This window comes from Pan troglodytes, chromosome 16 (assembly GCF_028858775.2).
Source record: "Pan troglodytes isolate AG18354 chromosome 16, NHGRI_mPanTro3-v2.0_pri, whole genome shotgun sequence".
Lineage (NCBI taxonomy): Eukaryota > Metazoa > Chordata > Mammalia > Primates > Hominidae > Pan > Pan troglodytes.
In genome coordinates this window covers 44,107,966-44,128,770 of record NC_072414.2, presented here as the reverse complement: position 1 = coordinate 44,128,770, position 20,805 = coordinate 44,107,966, and the positions used below count along the sequence as shown (strand labels likewise).

At 45.3% G+C, this 20,805-nt stretch overlaps 1 protein-coding gene across 1 annotated transcript in view; it reads left to right on the top strand.

Annotated features, from left to right (window-relative positions):
- GNB5 (G protein subunit beta 5) overlaps positions 1–19,817 on the top strand; it is a 60,625-nt gene extending 40,808 nt beyond the window's left edge. The window contains exons 6-11 of the mRNA XM_016928250.4: positions 5,261–5,404; positions 7,547–7,638; positions 12,777–12,825; positions 15,003–15,099; positions 16,404–16,570; positions 18,269–19,817. Of these exons, the coding sequence (XP_016783739.2) occupies positions 5,261–5,404; positions 7,547–7,638; positions 12,777–12,825; positions 15,003–15,099; positions 16,404–16,570; positions 18,269–18,280 (561 nt within the window). The 3' untranslated portion in view covers positions 18,281–19,817. The remainder of the gene's footprint in view (positions 1–5,260; positions 5,405–7,546; positions 7,639–12,776; positions 12,826–15,002; positions 15,100–16,403; positions 16,571–18,268) is intronic.
- Positions 19,818–20,805: the final 988 nt, after the last annotated feature.

Sequence of the window (20,805 nt, the reverse complement as noted above, 5' to 3'; positions counted from 1 at the left end):
AGAGGAGCTGAGAGGAGAGGAAGCTTTTGGCGTCTCTCTGAACAAGATGGCTGTGCTCCAGTAGTTTGCTCTAAGAGGAAGCTCCTATTGTTTCTCATTAGTTATTATTATTTTAATAACATGAGAAGGTTGGGGCTAGTGATTGTTGGTAGTGTTGAGATAAAACTGCATGGCATATTGAAAATCCTCCTCTGATTGACTTGGCGAGGGTGGGAGTGGAGCAGGGAACCCCCTGGGGTGCAGGCAGTTACTGTGCCCTGGTCTGCGTGCTAACGTGTGTAAAGCTTCACTGAGCTGTCGGGCTTCAGAGCTGTGCACTGCATGCATCTCACTTTACAGTCCTGTTTTAACCAATGCAAAAAGAAAATGCTTCACCATATTAAATCTTTGCTCTACTTTAAATACACTACAGTGAAAACAACACAACCTTTATCACTTTAAGTTTTCTTTAGCAAGTGGTGAAAGCACCGCATCATTTATTTATTCACACTTATTCAGCAAACCTTCTCAGTACCTACTACCCATATTGCCAGATACCACGTGGCTCTGGGGCCAAAAGCTCAGTCTTGGCCCTCAGGGACCTTCATGAAAACCAATAATGGTTGGACAGTGGGGGAACTGGGGAGCTCCGAGCAGGAGGGGTTGGTCACAGACTTGCTGCTGCCAGTGAAGAGGGACCGCTGCCACTCCAGGCGGCCACAGAGTGTGAGGGAGCACAGTGGGAGGCAGGCAGCCAAGAGGTGGGTGGGGCCAGATCTCAGGGCTCCCTGAGTGCCTGGGCTGGACCCTGTAGGTGACGGGAGCCCTTGCAGGGGTGAGTCAGATTTTGGTTTGTTTAAAAGAGAAAAGTGTCTGAGTTAGATTAAAGCCTTCCATAGTTTACTCTGGCTTCAGTGAATTGATGTCAGGAGGGATGGGGAGGTTAGAGGCAGGGAGGTCAGGTGGCTGGGTAATTGTTCAATTGCTGACTGGAGGGATGTTGGGACTTGCAGTGTCACCATTGTGCCCCTGTTGTTTACACCTATTATTTGAGCCTAACCAGGAATCTTGCAGACTTGTTCACCAGGGGGCGCTGTGGCCACTGGCTGGTGCAGTGGCCAAAACGAGATGTCTTTGGGCCTGAGGCAAACCAAAGCAACAGAGGACATTTAGGCTGGATGAAGGCAGGCTCAGGCGGCTACCACGACCATCAGGCATCTGAAGCCCCTCTGTGGAGACCCATCAGACTCGCTCTGTGTTGCCCCGGGGCAGGGTTGGGGATGAAAGGGGGCACCAGTAGGTGAGAAAGTGCTTTCTTTTCCAACAAGCAGCTTAGCCGGAGATAAAGGGAAGCCACAGCTGGCTACCTCGGCGGGGACGCGGCCTGGGAGGCAGGGTAGGTAAAGGGTGGCTCTGGAGGCAGACAGCAGGATTGGATCTTGGCTCCGCTGTGTTCTAGCTGGTGATCCTAGACAGCGTTTGAATTTCTGCGCGCTTCATTTTTCTCACCTGCACATGAGGATAGTAAAGTAGTAAATCTGTCCCGCATAAGGTTTTCTGAGGCTTAAATTAGATGATTCATGTACATAGTGTAGTCCCTGGTAAATATCAGTACGTGTTAACTCTTATTATTTGTTTGTTTGTTAGTTTGTTTTTTGAGACAGGGTCTCACTCTAGTACCCAGGCTGGAGTACAGTGGCACAGTCTGGGCTCACTGAAGCCTCCACCACCCAGGCTCAAGTGATTCTCCTGCCTCAGCCTCCCAAGTAGCTGGTAGGCCTGTAGTGGGTCTGCAAGCACACGCCACCATGCCTGGCTAATTTTTGTATTTTTTGTAGCGATGGGGTCTTGGTGTGTTGCCCTGGCTGATCTTGAACTCCAGAGCTCAAGCAATCCACTTGCCTTTGCCTCCCAAAGTGCTGGGATTATAGGCGTGAGCCACTGCACCCAGCCAATTTTATTATTATTAACACAAAGCTTCGTGGATGATGCTGATACATGGCCTAGTTTGGGTACTACTGAACTCATGAACCTCCAGCTTTCTTCAATCCCTGGGATCTAGGTTGATAAAAGAGAAACTCAAGCGGCTGGTATGAGACTATGGTATTAAATCTACAAATTCTCTGCATTCCAGAACAAATGAGTGACAATGAGTTAGGGGTTCTGTTTAATGCATTTATATGAATAAATGTTTGGTCTTTAAACTTTATTTTTACTTATATTATAATGAAGATCAGAAACACAAAATTGAAAAGTATTAGAAATCTACTTTTAACTTTTAAAAACTATTCATTTCTTTGATCAAACAGTATGGTATGAAAATTTCCTAAATTAAAGAGCAAGACTGGGGTAGTTGCTTAAAGAAAATTGTTTGGACCTGGTGTCTCAAAATAAACTGTAAGTTACTGCAAGTGTTATTAGGAAAGCAGTGAGTTGGAACAGCCACTAGTGGGTGTGGGCCAGGAGAGATTGAGGGAATTTGAGCATCCAACAAAATATGAGTACCCAAATTTCAGCCTCGGTTCAGGTTTTGTGTGTCCATAAGCTACTTTGCCAGCTTAAGTCATCTTGTTGGATGTATGCAGGCCTCCTGAGGGAAGTCAAGGCTGGAGAGGGTCCTGTGGACAGCCAGTGGGTGCAACACCAGGGCGGGAGCAGATTCCCCTCCTTGTAATTTGTTCCTTCCCTGCAAAAAAAGAAGAAAAAAAAATGAGATTTTTTTTTTTTTTTGATACCAAGTCTCACTCTGTTGCCCAGGCTGGAGTACAGTGGCGTGATCTCAGCTCACTGCAACCTCCGCCTCCCAGGTTCAAGCGATTCTAGTGCCTCAGCCTTCCAAGTAGCTGGGACAACAGGCGTGAGCCACCACAACTGGCTAATTTTTGTATTTTTAGTAGAGTTGGAGTTTTACCATGTTGGCCAGGCTGGTCTTGAACTCCTGACCTTGGGTGATCCGCCCACCTCAGCCTCCCAAAGTGCTGGGAAAAAAATGAGATTCTTTATGTGCAAGGCCTAACATATAAGAGAGAGGGGAAGAAAAAGGGAAAGGGGGCAAAGGGTGAGGAGGAGAGATCCCATCAGCAGCTGGAAATTGAAGGTGTGGTGTGGTCAGTGGTTGCATTGCATGCTAGCGGCGCATAAGGCCTGATTCCTCTTTTCTTTCCTCAGCCATCAGTAATCATCCGCAAAGGGCTCTCTTGCGGACACTTATGCTGCAAGAGCCACTTCCTCCACGGTCTTATCACCTCACCCAGGCCCTGTGGAGCAGCCAGAAGGCGGGGAGAGCTTCTCCCTTGCAGGTCCCCTCCATTGCTGTCAGTACCCAGCTGGCTCCAGGTCTCTGTGATGCCGCCAGCTGGGCCTATGAGGGCCCCGAACCCTGAGTCCTCACTGCCTTTCTCCCAATCCCAGGAAGGTATGCTCAGCCAGAGCCCAGGCCTCATACACACTGGCAGTGACAAAAAGTAAAATTCCAGCCCTGTCCCCATGTCTTTCCCCGGGCACCCCTGTGTGCCTTTACTGTATGGCTGACCTTTGTACTTGTAAGCTATCCAGAGGCTCTTTGGGCCTCTGCCAGAGTTTCCTAAAACATACGTTTGCTTTTCTCATTCTCCTGCCCAGAAGCTTCCAGAGTGCTCTCTTGGCTTCAGACTGAGTCCCCACCTGTGAACGGGCTCACCTTTCATTTAGTGCAGACATAGGCCCCCCTGGAGTTTGTCTCTCCCCTTCCCTTCTTTCACCTGGCCAGCTCTCACTCTTCCTTGAAGACCAACTCAGATATCACCACACTGGGTTTGGGACCCTCCTGTGTGCACACCTGGATCCCAGCACTTCTCATGCTGTTGTCATTGATCCTTGTCTACTGGTGATGTCAACTCCCCATGCGAACATCAGAAATACTTGCAACCAAGCAAAGCTAAGGTTATCTGACCTGCCACAGTAAGGGAGAACCTCCACTTGGCAGAATCTTAGTAGGTTCTGAAAATGGAGGAATTAGGGAAGGGTACTTAGAGGATTTCAGGGTCCAGGCTTGGTGATTTTAAGGTGGGTCTTGCAAGGCCGTTTTAGCTTTGGATTGGTGAGCCCAGCAAGCGAACAGTCTTTGAGTCTGGATGAGCAAGCTGTTAATCTTGGTAAGTTGTCTAATCGATTCACAGTCTTTTCTCCCAGGAGCAGGTATTTTCTGCAGCAAGCAGTTAAGTTATTTTTACTTGGTCTCAGTATGGTTTAACATAGTAACAGGAAAGTTGGCCTGGTCCCAGAATTGTTTAACACAGGGATGGGGAATTATGTTGGTTTCATTCTTACTGGCAATCCTATTAAACTGAGTTCTGGGAGAACAGAAACTGAGACACAATCTTTCTGCAAACCCTCATGCATTAGCAGAGTGCCTGGCAGACACTGTCAGCACACAGCAGATGTTTCTTGAACCTCTGTATGCGTGAATATCCTCTGGCACCCGTCAGTGGTCCTGGGAAGCCTCTGGGCAGCACTGTGCTCGGGAAAAGCAGCAACAGAGAATGTCCAACAAGATGCTTCCTAGACCCCTGCTGCTCCCAGTGTGCCCCGTGACCAGCCTCAGCATTCCCTGGGAGCCTGTGAGAAGTGTAGACGCTCAGGCCCCACCCCAGACTCTGTATTAGCAAGCAGCCCAGTGATGTGTATGCATCAGTATCCAAGAAGCACTTTAAGTGTTTGGCCTGCACAGCAGTGGGAGGCATCGAAGGTTTTAAACACTCAGTAGAGACTCACGGAACACTTCCTACGAGCCAGGCATGTGTAGAGCCCTGTAGGTACCACCATGAGGCCGCCAGGATTTCAGCTCTGCTGGGAGGCAGGCATATAAACACAACTCAAGGACTGTGAGGGTGTAGGAAATGCACTCTTTCCTTCTTTGTATAGGAGAGAGATTTCTGTGCATGAACCCAGATACAGCAGGTAGGGTGTGTGTGTGTGTGTGTGTTCTGCTTTTCCCTGCGAAACGTTAAGCCTCTGATTGACTGCCCCCGGCATAAGCAATAACCACAACCATATAAACACAACTCAAGGACTGTGAGGGTGTAGGAAATGCACTCTTTCCTTCTTTGTATAGGAGAGAGATTTCTGTGCATGAACCCAGATACAGCAGGTAGGGGGTGTGTGTGTGTGTGTGTGTGTGTGTGTGTGTGTGTGTGTGTGTGTGTGTTCTGCTTTTCCCTGCGGAACGTTAAGCCTCTGATTGACTGCCCCCGGCATAAGCAATAACCACAACCACCCACTTCCTGTCCTTTTCTGTGGGCAGATCCTGACAGCGAGCGGCGATGGCACGTGTGCCCTGTGGGACGTGGAGAGTGGGCAGCTGCTGCAGAGCTTCCACGGACATGGGGCTGACGTCCTCTGCTTGGACCTGGCCCCCTCAGAAACTGGAAACACCTTCGTGTCTGGGGTAAAGACCCAGTGGAAATTCCCTAGGGCTCCTGTGTCCACTAAGGAGGCTTATGGTGGCAGTTCTTGTCCATTCATGGGATTAGCCTAGGCACTTCCCTAGAAGGAGCTGCAGGAATTGTCCTCAACTCCCCACTAAACCCCCAGCTCCTGCAGTGACCGCACTGGCTCCAGGCCCCTCTCGGGGGCTTGGTGGGCAGCTACAGGGCTAAGCTGTGAGGGCCTCCTTCTGTTCTGCCACTGATGTTAGCAGTCTATAGAGTAATCTGGAATGTTCTCCTGTATGAGTGCTGCAACTCAAGGTGCATATCTGCCACATTTTAAAATGTCATTCCTCAAGTAAATAGCAGAGAGTTAGCATCTGAGAGCATCAGAGATGCGCACAAGGGCATGGCAGTTCAGATGGCTACTGAGCTGAGGCAACGCTGTGATGCCACCAGGGCTTTGAGGCCTCTGGGGCACTCTCCTACCCCACCCCTGCCAGCCACCATCCTCCCTCCCATCACAGGGTGCAAGAAACAGAGGCTTTGAAAGCTCAGAGTTGGCAGACAGGGCCACAGAGACTCAGAGAAGCACTAGACTAGGAGTCAGGGTGCCTGGGTCAGGGCTTTGCTACCTGACTGTAAGTCGCATCCGCTATAAGTTGGCCATAGTGCATAGTGGTATTTGCACTTCCCCTCCCCAGGATGGTACAAGCAGTAGATGGAAGAGTTTGCAGTGTGTATGCAAATGGGAGGGGCAAGTCTTTCTGGGGCCAGCCTGAGAATAAGGACAGAGAGCTGGGCCAGCTGACCTTACCATGGGTCCTGTCTCACCTCCATCAGGAGGCAGTGGTGAGACAGGACAGTGACGCACACACTGTCAGGTGGCTTCTGCAGCTGGGACACATAAGGGACCTTTGCTCCAGGCTGCCCACATATCAATCCTGGGAGCCAGGCCAGGGCTGTATGAGCTGTAGTTAGCAGGAATCCTGATTTTCTTCCTGGGTATTTGGCCATGTGTAGATGTTTCAACCCTGTGCCTTGGTATCACTGTGTTTATCTCTCCTCAACTCTACTGTGTTTTTTAGAAATTACTGCTATTACTGTAGATCATATTGTCTCTTTCAGAGCACTAAACTGCATCCAATTGAGTGTCCTCTAAAGATGTGAAGGCCTTTCTGGTTTCTTTGCCCACATTTTCAGTAAAGACACTCGGGGTGCTGAACTCCCACAGCGGGCCTTCCTCAGATGTGTGATGGTGCTTTATTACACACCTCCCTCTGCTCCAAGTTGAAACCAACAACTTAGACACCAGTTTTAAGCTGTTACTTTTTAGCTGTTTGATCATATAAGCTATTTGACTATTGAGAGTCCACATTCTACTACTTGAGCTTGATAACATGACCACTCTGCAGGAACTTATCAAACTGCTCCCAGAGCCTTGATAGGATAATGGAAAACCCTCATGTCTGTGACCTTCTGGGTCATGTTAGCAACCTGAAGAGAGCATTGACTTTATAGGTGTTGAGGCAGACGCCCAGGGAGGTGACTTGCCTAAGCCACCCTGCGCGTCGATGGCAGCACCCTTATGGGCCCCTGGTTTGCAGATTCCCAGCCCAGCATGCTGCTGAGGGTGCAGATGGCCCGGGGCACCTGGCTCTCCAGCTTTGCTGAGGGCTGCCCCATACACCAAAACAAAGCTGGGACTCTCGGCTGCTCCATTTGGGCACTGCCAACCCATTTATTAATGTCACAACTAGAGAGGTCCCACCACGCACCACTGCCTGCCTGCCTTGCCCTCTGGGCTTAGGGAGGCAAGTATAAAGAGAAGAGAGAAAAGAAGGAAAAATGAAAGGAAGGGAGATGCCCGGGGGAGGGTAAGGAGGGTTTGCCTCCATTCAGAAATGTGCAAAAGAAGAAAACAAGCTAAAAGAGGAAGCCGAGTGCCTTCCCTCCTGCCTCCCATCCCAAGACCTAGTTCTAGGCGTCTAAGGGCTTTCTGACTAAGGAAAGTGCCCTCAGGTAAAGCTAGTCTCAGAAAAGTGTGTTGTCAACCATTTGCTAATGGGAAATAAATGGTCTGTGTTATATAACTGGGACTCGTGCCTTGTCTATAGACATTCCTTAAAGTGGCCATAACTCTGGCTAATTTTCATTTGTAGGGATGTGACAAGAAAGCCATGGTGTGGGACATGCGCTCCGGCCAGTGCGTGCAGGCCTTTGAAACACATGAATCTGACATCAACAGTGTCCGGTCAGTGAGTAGAATGTTCATGCCACCTCTCTGTTCTGCCGGCATTGCCTGGCTTGGGTAATCCTTAGCCCAGGAACCACCTCCAGACTCAGTTTACTTGGCTGAGAGAGGCCTCCCCGGGAAGAAAGGCTGATTGTGGTGGAACTGAACAGTGCTCCAGAACTCATGGAGAATTTTAATTTAATTGCATTAGGAGCAATTAATATCCTCCCTAAGTTGAATCAGCATTTTTCATCCATTCATTCAATAAATATTTATTAAGTATTTATATGCTAGATATTATTCTAGGAACTGGGAATATACCAGTGAACAAGATGGACAAGGTCTCTATTCTCTTACAGGAGACAAACTAGACCAAACACAAATATACAGTTTCAGATACTGATAATTACTATGATAAAAGTAAAACAGGGAGATGGGATGGGTCATTTCTTAGAGGTCAAAGACAGCCTCACTGAGAAGGTGATGTTTACATTGAGGCCAGGATCATGAAAGAGCCAGGCACGCAAAGAGCTGGGGGAAGAGCACAGAGATGAGAGGTTAAGGGACCTAACAAAAGGCCAGGTGGTCACTGGAGAGTTTTGAGTTGGGAGGGGTAGGGGTGGCTAACCTGATCATGTTTTGCCTTTAAAAGATCGCTCTGTTGGGAAGCTGAGGCGGGCAGATTGCTTGAGCCCAGGAGTTTGAGACAAGGCTAGGCAACATGGCTCAACCCTGTCTCTACCAAAAAAAAAAAAAAAAAATTAGCCAGGCATGGTGACGTGCGGAGGAGGCTGAAGTGGGAGGATCGATTGAACCCAGGAGATTGAGGCTACAGTGAGCCGAGATGGTGCCATTGCACTCCAGCCTAGGCAACAGAGCAAGACCGTGTCTCAAAAAAAAAAAACAAAAAACCCAAACAAACAAAAAAGATCACTGGCTGTATGGAGAATACATTGTAGGGAACAAGAATGGAAATATGACAACCAGTTAGAGGTGGTTGTGTGAGTTCCAGAAAGAAACGATGGTGACTGGAACTAAGGAAGACATGGTGGAGACAGAGAAATGTCAAGAATTATGAAATATCTGAGATTTTATCTACCTACAAGTTAACAAGTTGGGCTGCCATAGCTCATGGATGCTGGTAGAAGACACGAGACTCCTGGGTCAGAGATGAAGGACAGTTTATTACTCACAGCAATGGCAGTAGCCAGGCTATCAGCCTGTTTTTGCTGGTACTTGAGCCCTAGTTCCACAGGGAGACATGAAAAGGGCCAAATGACACAGGCAGATGCAAGGGATGCACTATAGAAGAACCCTGAGCTTGGGGAACCCACATCTTTTATCGAGGGCAGCAAGCAGCAGTCCATTTACTAAGACAGGGAAGACTGGAGGGATAGGTGGAGGAGGAGGTGGGCTTTGCACATGGATTTAGGAGTTCTTTTGGGGGCTAATTAGGTTTGAGATGGCTGTTAAACATTCAAGATGTCAAGTAAGTGGCAGGATCCATTAATTAGATCCCAAGAGAGAGGTCAGGACTTGCCACGTATGAAAGATGGTACTGTTGAGACAGTTTATAAAGTATTTTCGTTTTACTCAGAACCCCCAAGAATCTTCATTATACTTAGTGGGAAAACACGAGAATTATTTCTCTTAAAAACAAGAACAAAAAAGAATACTTACTTACTTTGGTACTCCTTGCCCTCAAATGTGGAATAAGGAAAAAAGAAAAAAAGACTCACTTATTGTAACTGTGCTGTAATTACCTAGAAAATCAAAAGAAATCAATCTGAAAATTACTACAGATAGTAATTGAAGTTAGTAAAATGCAAGATAGAAGATAAAGCCACAAAAATAAGCCCCTGTGTATTAATAAAGTACAGTAATTCCTTGGTATCTGTGGGAGATTGGTTCCAGGACCTCCCTCAGATACCAGAATCCTACATAAAATGATGTAGTATTTTCTCAGGGTATGCTGAAGTTATAAAAATAAATAAATAATAAAATTAAAGTGGTGTAGTATTTGCATATAGCCTATGCACATTCTCCCGTGCACTTTAAATCATCTCTCAATTACTTACAATATCTAGTAAGTGTAAATGCGATGTAAATAGTTATTAGACTGTATTGTTTGGAGAATAATGACAAGAAAAAAGGTTCAGTACAGATGCAACATTCCTTTTTCTTTTTTAGAATATTTTTAATCTGCAGTTGATTTTATCCATGAGTGTGGAATCCATGGCTATGGAGGGCCAATGTACAGCTTTAAAATGCACACACTCAGCTGGGCGCCGTGGCTCACGCCTGTAATCCCAGCACTTTGGGAGGCCGAGGTGGGCGGATCACTTTAGGTCAGGAGTTCGAGACTAGCCTGGCCAACATGGTGAAACCCCGTCTCTACTAAAAATACAAAAATTAGCCAAATGTGGTGGCACATGACTGTAATACCAGCTACTTGGGAGGCTAAGGCACAAGAATCGCTTGAACCCAGGAGGCAGAGTTTGCAGTGAGCTGAGATCGTGTCACTGCACTCCAGCCTGGGCAGTAGAGCGAGACTCCTTCTCAAAAATAATAAAATAAAATGCACACTCTCTCACCTGAGCTGTTTCATCTCCCCTGAACCCTTTGCTTCTAACCTCCTTTGACCATCAGTTTTCAACTTAGGCTTCCCTCTGTCCAGAAAGCCCCCCTGGTTTCCAGGGCTGAGTTAGGTGCCCTCCTGTGTGAGGGAGACCACACTGCATGGCCAATTTACTCATCGATCTCCTGCACTGAGGAAGTCAGAGAGAGAGACAGAGAGAAAATGTTATGGTGGTAACCAAACTTTTAAAAGTATTTATGAATTCTTAATGGCAGAAATAAAAGAAGATGTTGATAAATGGAGACATAAACCCAATTCTTGATTGATAGGGAACACTGTAACTTAAAAATTTAAATGGCCATTTTTCTATATACAGTGAATGCAGTTTCAATTAAGTTATTTTATGGAATGGTGTAAACTGACGCTGAGACTCATGTGACGGATGCTACAGGGACTGATTCAGTGGGCCATGTTCAGGGTACCTTTTGATTTTCTTCCAGGGCGAACACTGGCTACCATGTCCACCCAAGGCTGAGGTTATACTGAGCATTGTCATTATTCTCTTAGCATGCCCTTGGTTATACACTGAATTAGTTAGGACATGGGCTTGTATGAGAGAAGCCCAAATCACAGTGACTTAAACCAGATGGGAGTTTGTTCTCACCTTAAAATCTGAGCTGCTGTGATAGCTCATTCTGTCTTCGCAACCCATTTCCTAGGATGGTGCTCAGTCTCCTGCCCCCACTGGCCTACCACCATGCCTTCTTTCCAGCTGGTTGGTAGAGGAGAGTTGCGCTTATCACTTCTGCCTGCATCCCATTAGCCAGAACATGATCACATGGCCACATCTGGCAACAGGAAGACTAGAAATACAGTTTTCATTCTGCCACGTGCCCAGGAAAAACAAAACAAAATGAACTAGTGTTTCTCAATGGGGTTCACTATTAGCATTTTGGGAAGGACATTTCTTCATTGTAAGGGAATGTTCCATGTAAGACATTTACCATCCCTATGGCCTAGCCACTGAATTCCAGTAGCACCCCCTGGGTTTAGTGCCATTCAAAAAATCCTGCTTTTATTTAACCATAGCTATAGGAGATAGAGAGAGGGGACACTGGGGGCACAAAAGGTCTCTTCCAGATAATCTATGTATTACCTGGAAGATAATACACTTGGTCCCTGAACTTCCTACCAGCAGAAGGAAATCATAGCCCATGTGGCTCCAAATGGTATTTAATCTAGAAATCATTTTGACATTGGAATATGGATGCGTCAGATACTCCATGAATTCATAATGCTTTCAAAAATATAATGTGCCCACACTGTGATGGACTGACTGGGGCAGAGCTGAAAATGGTTAACATCTGTCATCCAGCTTTTCAATCCTCCATCCCCGTCTTTCAGGCCAATGTAAGTTATTCACACAAAGTCAAGCTTCCCTCTCCTTTGCCAAATGCTTTGACTCTCACCTCCCGCTGGTAGGAGGAATAAATAATGTTTTAAAAGGACTCCTCCTCCTGTGGCTTTTGTGGAACTATAGGGTAGGTCACTGGTATGAGAAAGGAGAAACAGCGTGGGCGCGGTGACTCACGCCTGTAATCCCAGCACTTTGGGAGGCCTAGGAAGGTGGATCACTTGAGGTCAGGAGTTCGAGACTAGCCTGACCAACATGGTGAAACCCCGTCTCTACTAAAAATACAAAAATTAGCCAGGCATAGTGGCATACGCCTGTAATCCCAGCTACTTGGGAGGCTGAGGCATGAGAATCGCTTGAACCTAGGAGGTGGAGGTTGTAGTGAGCCAAGTTCACGCCATTGCACTCCAGCCTGGGCAACAGAATGAGACTCAGTCTCAAAAAAAAAAAAAAAGGAGAAACAATGGAAGGTGTGGGGAACACAGCTGGGTGAGGCAGAGCAGAGGGGTTTAAAGACATTTGCTCTCATTCTGCCTCTGGCTTATAATTTAGGGCCCATATTTCTTGCTAATCATTGAGAAGACAATGACTATAGCAGTAATAATTATCATTTATTGAATGTGTTTTAATTGGCACCATGCCAGATTCTTTGCATGGACTGTCTTATGTAATCTTCACAGCAGAAAATATGCATTATTACTCTCACTTTTCAGATGAGGAAACTGAGGCTGGGCAAGAGGAAGTCATTTGCCAAAAGTATCGCAGGTAGTAAATGGTCAGTGCAGACATCCAATGTGACTTTGTGCGTCCGATTCAGTGTCTGTGCTCATAACCACTTTCTTATCCCTGAGCTCTGGGCCAAGTCTTAGGAATTAGATAGGTGATTGAGGGAAACTATATTTACAGGGGGTCTGCTCTGTGTTCTGTGCCTGATATCAACACATATTATCTCACTCTGCAAGGCCAGTGTCACTGTCCCCCACTAACAGGGAAGAAAACTAGAGATCAGTGGGCCTGACATAGGAGCTTGCTCTTCCGTCTTCTGCTGCAAATGTTCCTTGAGTCCCTAGAAATAGAGATTCTGATTCCAAGGGCCTAGCATGGTTCTGATGGGCATCCAGGGTCGGGAATCACAACCATAGATAAAGTACTTTCTCTCTGCAGGTACTACCCCAGTGGAGATGCCTTTGCTTCAGGGTCAGATGATGCTACGGTATGTTTCTAAGTTTTTGAGAGCTTTTCCTAGTCAATAGAGGGATCTGCTAACTTATTTTAAGAAAATAAGTATTTTTCTGGTTACAGAAGTAACGAGTATTCAATAAAGAAAATTTAGGGGAATATTAAATTACCTTGATCTCCTTACCCAAGAAAAATCATAGTTGGATGAATTCCTTTCTGTCTTTTTTTCTTTTTAACAAACAAAATGCTTTATAATTTGGCATTTTCACTTAACAGAATGTGAACATTTTCCCAGGCTGATAAATATTTCTCTCCATTATATTTTCTTAGTGATTGAGTAGTATTCCATGTTATGAATGTGACATTCGTCTTCAATTTTTGGACAATTGGCTTTTCTCAAGGTTTTTTTTTTTTTTTTCTGTTAAAAACACTACTATAAGTGTTTTTGTACCTCTCATCATTTCCTTAGCATTCTCAGACATAACTTGCTGAGCCATAAATAGACCCAGTTTTAAGGCTTTTGATACTGATTGCCAAATTATTTTCAAGAGAAAAAAATATTTTCTTGTTGCCCTCAAAATATCAAATATCTTATGAAATAATGGTTTTCATTCTAATTTTCTGTTAAAGAAATTACAAAAGAATAGATTGAGTTTTGAAATAATGAAAATTTAAAACTTCCGTATATCAAAGATACATAACAAAATATATATGGAAATATATATGGAAATATATTGTAACAAAATTATAACAAAATATAATTATAACAAACATATATGGAAAAATTCTTGCCACATACAGTACAGACCAAGTTGAAATCCTGTAGATACGAATGGAGTTACATAAGCAATAAAATGAACACTCCAATTAAAAAAGAGGGTAAAATGCAGGTCATTTACAAAGCAGTGAATCCACAATGGCAAGTAAACACCTGAAAATATTTTCAAAGTCACTCATAATCAAAGAATTGCATGTTTTAAGTTTTAAGTCATCGGATGCCCATTTTGCCACTAGCAAAGAAATGCCCAGAGGTTGGGTGGATGGGGAGCCTGGATCAACCCTGGGGTCAGGATAGTTGGCACCACCCTCCTAGAGGGCAGATTTGCCATATGAATCAAGAGCTTGAAAACATCTCGACTTGGCTGGGCACGGTGGTTCATGCCTGTAATCCCAGCACTGTGGGAGGCCAAGGTGGGTGGATCACCTGAGGTCAGGAGTTCAACACCAGCCTGGCCAATGTGGTGAAACCCCATCTCTACTAAAAATACAAAAATTAGCTGGGCGTGGTGGCGGGCACCTGTAATCCCAGCTACTCAGGAGGCTTAGGCAGGAGAATCGTTTGAACCCTGGGGAGGCAGAGGTTGCAGTGAGCCAAGATAGCACCATTGCACTCCAGCCTGGGTGACGAGCGAAATTCCATTTCAAAATAAAATAAAATATAAAATAAAACATCTCTACTTCTGAATCTGGTCATGCTATTTCCTGATAACTCTTCTAAGGATTCTATTTCTTAACCTAGTCTAAGGAAACCTAGTCTAAGGAAACCAGAAACACATGTAAAGATTTTTATATAAGAATAGTCATCATAATATTATTTATAAAAGAGAAAAATTAAACACAACCAAAACAACAGGGTTTGGCTAAATAGATTCTGATATATTCAATAACTATGTACATAATGTTTTTTGAAGTTCTCTTTTAATGATATGAGAGAGGACGTATAACCTAATGTTAATAAAAGCAATAATGAAACATCCAACCCATTCAGGTACACACATAAAATACAAATAAGACTGAAGGAAACAGCTGAGAATTAGTAAATACCTCTAGGATTTAGGGTGACCTTCATTTCCTTCTGTATACATTTTTGAATATTTCCAAATTTTCTACAGTGAACATGTGTCCTTTATCAGAAAAAAAGTGGGGTCTCATTTTGTTTTTATACCTGAAGAAATTTGCTTTATTTGCCGTTTCTTTACTGACTCATAGAGATTAATAGGAATCAGGACTCTTTACTGACTCATAGAAATTAACAGGAGTCGGGACTAAAGGATGAAATAACAGTAGGGAAAACTAAGAAGTTTTTCCTTCATCTTTTAAACTACGCAAGTTTAAAAGCACCTACCTGTAGCACCTACCTGTAGCTCTGTGGTCATCACGTCACCAAACTGAAGCCAGAAGTAAGTGCTTCTTTATTTATTTGCTCCCCAGTGTCGCCTCTATGACCTGCGGGCAGATAGGGAGGTTGCCATCTATTCCAAAGAAAGCATCATATTTGGAGCATCCAGCGTGGACTTCTCCCTCAGTGGTAAGATTTTATTTCAGAAACTTTTCCCAGGACTGTAAGACAGGACCAGAATGAAACTAGCGCTCCATCATCACTCAGTTCCTTTTCATCAACTGAGCTTCCTGTGGACCAGTATGCGAAATCATCCATATTTGCACCAGTTTTCCTCCTCTGAGCTTCTGACCTCCCACTTAGTCCTGCCCCAGGCAACTTCACTCCAGGGGGAAATGAAGGCTGTATACCCACCTAATGCTGTCCTTCAAGGCAATGAAGTGTCAGAAATTCACTTCCACAATGCTCTCAGGCATTTTCTCCCCAGCCTTTGCTTCTCTTCATGCCCCAAAGGGAACTTTTCTGTAAGGTGGAGGTGAAGCAAGAGTCCCTTCTTGGTGGGATACTGTGGCTCACGCCTGTAATCCCAGCACTTTGGGAGGCCGAGACAGGCGATCACTTGAGGTCAGGAGTTCAAAACCAGCCTGGCCAACATGGTGAAACCTTGTCTCTACTAAAAATACAAAAATTGGTTGGGCATGGTGGCGCATGCCTGTAATCCCAGCTTCTCAAGAGGCTGAGGCAGGAGAATCGCTTGAACCTGGGAAATGGAGCTTGCAGTGAGCTGAGATCGTGCCACTGCACTCCACCCTGGGCAACAGAGCGAGACTCTGACTCAAAGGGAAAAAAAAAATGAGTGCCTTCTCAGTGCCCTGAAGCTCATGGCTCCTTTGTGGGAAGCTGCTGGTGAAAAAGCATAGCTCCAGAAGGATCATGTCAAAAAAAGAAAGAAAAATAGAAAGTTAAAGCAGAGGTAACAGGCTGGCTACCTGGACCACTCCATTTCCCCAGACACATCCCTAGACTAACTGCACATGAAGTTCCTGCTACTGCCTGGAACATCTTTTCCCTGCCTTCTCTCCATGACAGACTCCGATTCAACCCTCAAGAGCCAACTCAAATGTCACTTTAACTTTCTCTCTTTAAACAAGTTTTACAAGTTGTTAACTAGCAAATGACTAAAAATAATTTACTTGTGTCTGCAGTGCCCTCCTTAATCCCCCTTCCTCTCTGGTCCCATAGCACTTTACGTGTGTAAAGCACTTGCATTATGGCTGTTACCATGGGATGCTACAGTGATCTGTTCCTCTCAGCCCCACATCCTCCAACAGGGACAGGGACTGTGCTTTCTCCCCTTTGAATCCTTGAGGCAAAGCACAGTGCCTAGGACTCAGTGCGCCTGAATCACTGCTTACTGAATGAGTAACAGTCATGTAATGAGAAACAGGAAGCAAGGAACTGGCTTAACAGCTATCATCTCACCCTGCTTCAAGGTCGCCTGCTGTTTGCTGGATACAATGATTACACTATCAACGTCTGGGATGTTCTCAAAGGGTCCCGGGTCTCCATCCTGTTTGGACATGAAAACCGCGTTAGCACTCTACGAGTTTCCCCCGATGGGACTGCTTTCTGCTCTGGATCATGGGATCATACCCTCAGAGTAAGAGGGATGGTTTTCCGTTTTCCTGTGTGTGAGAGGAGAGAGGACGGGTGACAGGCCTTCTGAAGCAGAGGGAAGGCTATCAGAGTAAGCTCAGGTGGGCCTGGTCAGCCTCGCTGAGCTCTCATTTCCACTCTGCCCACAGCCACAGAGGGAATGGGTTGCCTGGAGAGATAGCCAGTGCCGCATCAGTGCAGGTATTCTCGCACAGATTCGACAACTGCGTATCAGCCTGTAGGTGAGGGAATAGTTAGGCTTGATCATCCAGAAAGTTCCTTTTGACCCTAAAAGTCTGATTCTTGTGATTCTAGCCTTTGGCAAACCACAGATAACCAGCCTTTCCTCCTATAGTATAGGGTTCTTATTACGATTATTGACCTTGTGATGACAAGGGTCACAAATCCAGGAGGCTGTGAAGCCCCTGAAACTATTACTTTTTTCTTCCTTTTTTTTTTTTTTTTTTTTTTTGGTTTTTCTATAGCTTAATCTTGGAAATGAAGCCCCTGAAATTATATGCCAAATTTGGGGTGTATGCATTTTGTCCTCGTGGCTTTCATTAAATTCTCAAAGAGAGCTCCATAACCTTGTTGAGTGTTGGCTCACCCAAAATACTACCAAAATAGCCTGTTTAAGCTGGGCATGGTGGCTCATGCCTGTAATTGTAGCACTTTGGGAGGCCAAGTCAGGCGGATCACTTGAGGTCAGGAGTTCCAGACCAGCCTGGGCAACATGGTGAAACCCTGTCTCTACTAAAAATACAAAAATCAGCCAGGCGTGGTGGCATGCACCTGTAGTCCCAGCTACTCGGGAGGCTGAGGCTGGAGAATCGCTTGAACCCAGGAGGCAGAGGTTGCAGTGAGCCAAGATCATCCCACTGCACTCCAGGCTGGGCAACAGAGCAAGACTCTGTCTCAAAAAGAAAAAAGTAGCCCATTCATAGAGCAAAGCTAAATTTATTGCTTACCTCAGTGTGAAACATCAAGAATTGGTAGAGGTGTAGTGGCATCTCAGAAGAGGATGACAAAGGCATGCATGGGGTTTTTTTGGTCTGGTTTAAGGCAGGTCTTTGTTGGGGGGCACTTAATTAGGATTGGACAACTTTGTGGCATAATAGTTTTAGGATTGCTGGATGCAGGGGTGGGGGAGGGTTTCGAACAAACCTTTTAAAACTAAATAGTCATTTGATGCTCTATATTGTCCTGAGACATGGGTGTGTTTTCTAAAGAGGGTAAGTTGAGTAGTCTAGTGTTAGGATAGAGAAAAGGATTTTTGCAAAATTCCTGAAACAAATAAAAAAGTTATCTGTGAGTTCATCTTCCTGGGTAAGAGTATCCTAAGTGAGTAGTCATGTTAGTGTATATGGTGAGCTGTATGGGTTCAAATGGTTTTGGTTGTCAATCTGGAAGAGTAGCTAGGCCCTAGTAAGGAGGCTGCAGATGCCCCACAGACAATTAACTAAGGGAGGAGAAGATCAGGTCCAAAGAAGCACCTTTGCATTGCTAGGAGTACAGTGTTATCCTTCTAAGGCACATGAGCACCCTATTTTGGATGGAGTGTGTATGTGTGTGTGTGTGTGTACACACACATATATGTATGCCCATGCATGTGTGTGAATAGACTAATTTTATCTCTTTAAGCTCAAGTTTTATAAGTTGTTAACTACAAAGGTCTAAAAACTATCTGTTTGTGTCTTCACAGGTCTGGGCCTAATCATCTTCTGACAATGCACTCATGTATACCTGAGAATTTGAAATCTTCACATGTAAATAGATATTACTTCTAGAGGAGCTTAGAGTTTATTGCAGTTTAGCTTAGGGGAGCAACCCATGGCTCACAGGTCACTAAGCGTCTCCAATATGACTATTAAAACTGTCACCTCTGGAAATACACTAGTGTGAGCCTTCAGCACTGCGAGAATACCTTCAAGTACGGTATTTTTCTTTTGGAACACTTTTTAAAACGTATCTGTTTTTAAGGTTATTCTAAATTATAGTAGCCTCAACCCCTTCTGTCACCAGTAGAATTCAACAGTTAATATATTCCATATTATTTCTTTGAATCAATTCATTTTCAGAGCACTTTAAAGTCTGATATTTCTCAATGTGCACTGTGATGCCTGGAACCTTCCTCTGGAAGTGCTGATTTTATGGACTGAGGACTGGTAACTGGTCTGTGATAGAAGCAAATTCCAATTCCAAATGTAATTAGACAAAAATCACTTTTTTTAGAATGTGTTTTTATTGTAAAAGTATCTTTTTCAGCTTCCTGTTCTATTGTCTTTTTTCAGATACAACATTTTTGTCTATGGTGAACTGCTGTAAATGACGCAGAGAAATGCCTAAAAAGGACAGGTGGTTTGACTCATGGATGATGATGATGTCACTGTGCCACTTGGACAGGGCGTTTTCTCTGAATTGAAGGGAAAGCCAATGGTGTTTGTAAACAAATGCTTCTGAGAGCAAAGAAAAGTCTTCTGTGTGGGAACACAAGACAGTAAACTTATTTAAAAACCTATTAGTAGAATTAGTGGAAACACTTAGGTTAAAGTGAATCTTGTCCATATAAATTATATTCATATGTATTGCATTGCAATTATAATTACATATGCAGATTGATTGATAGTCATGAATAATAACGTCTGCTCCTCTTACATAGAAAGAAAAACAATATTAAAAGAAGATCTTCTCTTTATTTGAGACTCAGAATTCCTTCTAGAAGAAGGAAGTGCTTTTTGTTATAGGATCCCTTCTTTTCCTTTTTTTGTTTTTTTGTAAGATGTAGATGCTTATTCTTTGCTTTAGAAAACTTCTCATTTAAAAAGATGGCATGCACCTAGGGGAATAAAAGGTCACCTCAGACACCAGGTGTCATTCCTGGTGAGGCCTGCCTCGTCGGTGGCCTGGGGTCTGCCGGCAGGTTCTGGCTGCACCTGAAGGCTGCGTGCACCTTGTCCCCTGGACAGGTCTCCTTTCCTGGCCCTGCTCCAGCCCAGCCCTTCTTCTAGTAGTAGCTCTGGCTTTGCAGGCCCAGCTCCAGGCCCTGCTCCTCAGAGAGACTCTTCCAGAGCTGGAGCTGGGCACAGCCATAAGACAGGACTGGACCAGATGCTCCTGTAAACATCCAGGGGTGTGCCAGGCCCACCCTCACAACTGCTTGTTCAGGTATCATAATGGGCCACTCGGTCCAAAATCAGCCAGGCCATCTTTTCCATCATCTCACTTCAAATAAACATAATAATTATATTCGATTATTTGCAGAGCAGTTACTGGTGGTTTTATTGTACACTGGGGTCTGGGGTAGAGAGAGAAAAATGAAGGGCCTCTGCCTGCCTCCAGGGATCCCAGAAAGAGTGCTTTTTAGTCCCAGTAGATTCCGGTCTGGGCAGGGGCTCAGGAAATGGGCCCAGTGTCTGGCCAGCTCCTGCCAGGTGCTGAAGGGGTCAGGGCACCATGGGATTCCTGAGCTCTGCTCCAGAATGTCCCACAGTGGCCCCTGGTGCAGCTGGCCTCCTTGTGGTGGCATCCCCAACCCTCTCTCCCACAGCCATTTTTTTTTTTTTTTTTTTTTTGTCTCTGCACTGTGCCTTCCGGCTCCCAGAAGTGCAGGAAGGCACGAGAAAGGAAGGAAAGGTGGCCCAGGGAAGCACATTCCAGGTTCCATGTTTGGAGAGGTGGAGAGCATCTTCAGGATATGTGCGAAGTAGACTGTGACTTTCCAATCCAAAAAGCCACTTTAAGGGCCCAGGGAAAGTATTCCAGAGAATGCTTCCACTCCCCGCATGGGCAGGAAGCCCCCTTCGCTGTGAGCATGCGCTCTCGCAGTGGGTGCTGTCGGGATTTGCTGATGAGATACTTGATTTGGACTATGTGACAGCGTGTGGAGAATCAGGGGTAAGCTCCATGGGATAGATTGTATTTTGCAGATTGAAAATAATGCTGAGTGCATTTTATAATCAGCTTTTCTTTTTTCCAGAGGACTTGGGGATAAACCTACCAAACCAATTGTGGTGAAGGGGCCAAACAGATGGGCCCCCAGGGGTGTAGAGCCTTGGGCAGCCCCCTCCTGGGCCAGGAAAAAGAAAGTTCAGGCAGAAAGGTGTGGGTGATGGGTATTTATGGGAAATATCTGTGACATGAAGCCAAGTCCAGTGCTTTAGAATGCGCGGTCAGCCTCTCACCGGTGGGGCCCTGGCAGCTGTCCCTCTTCTCCCAGGCGAGCCAGAGGTGGGCATCCCG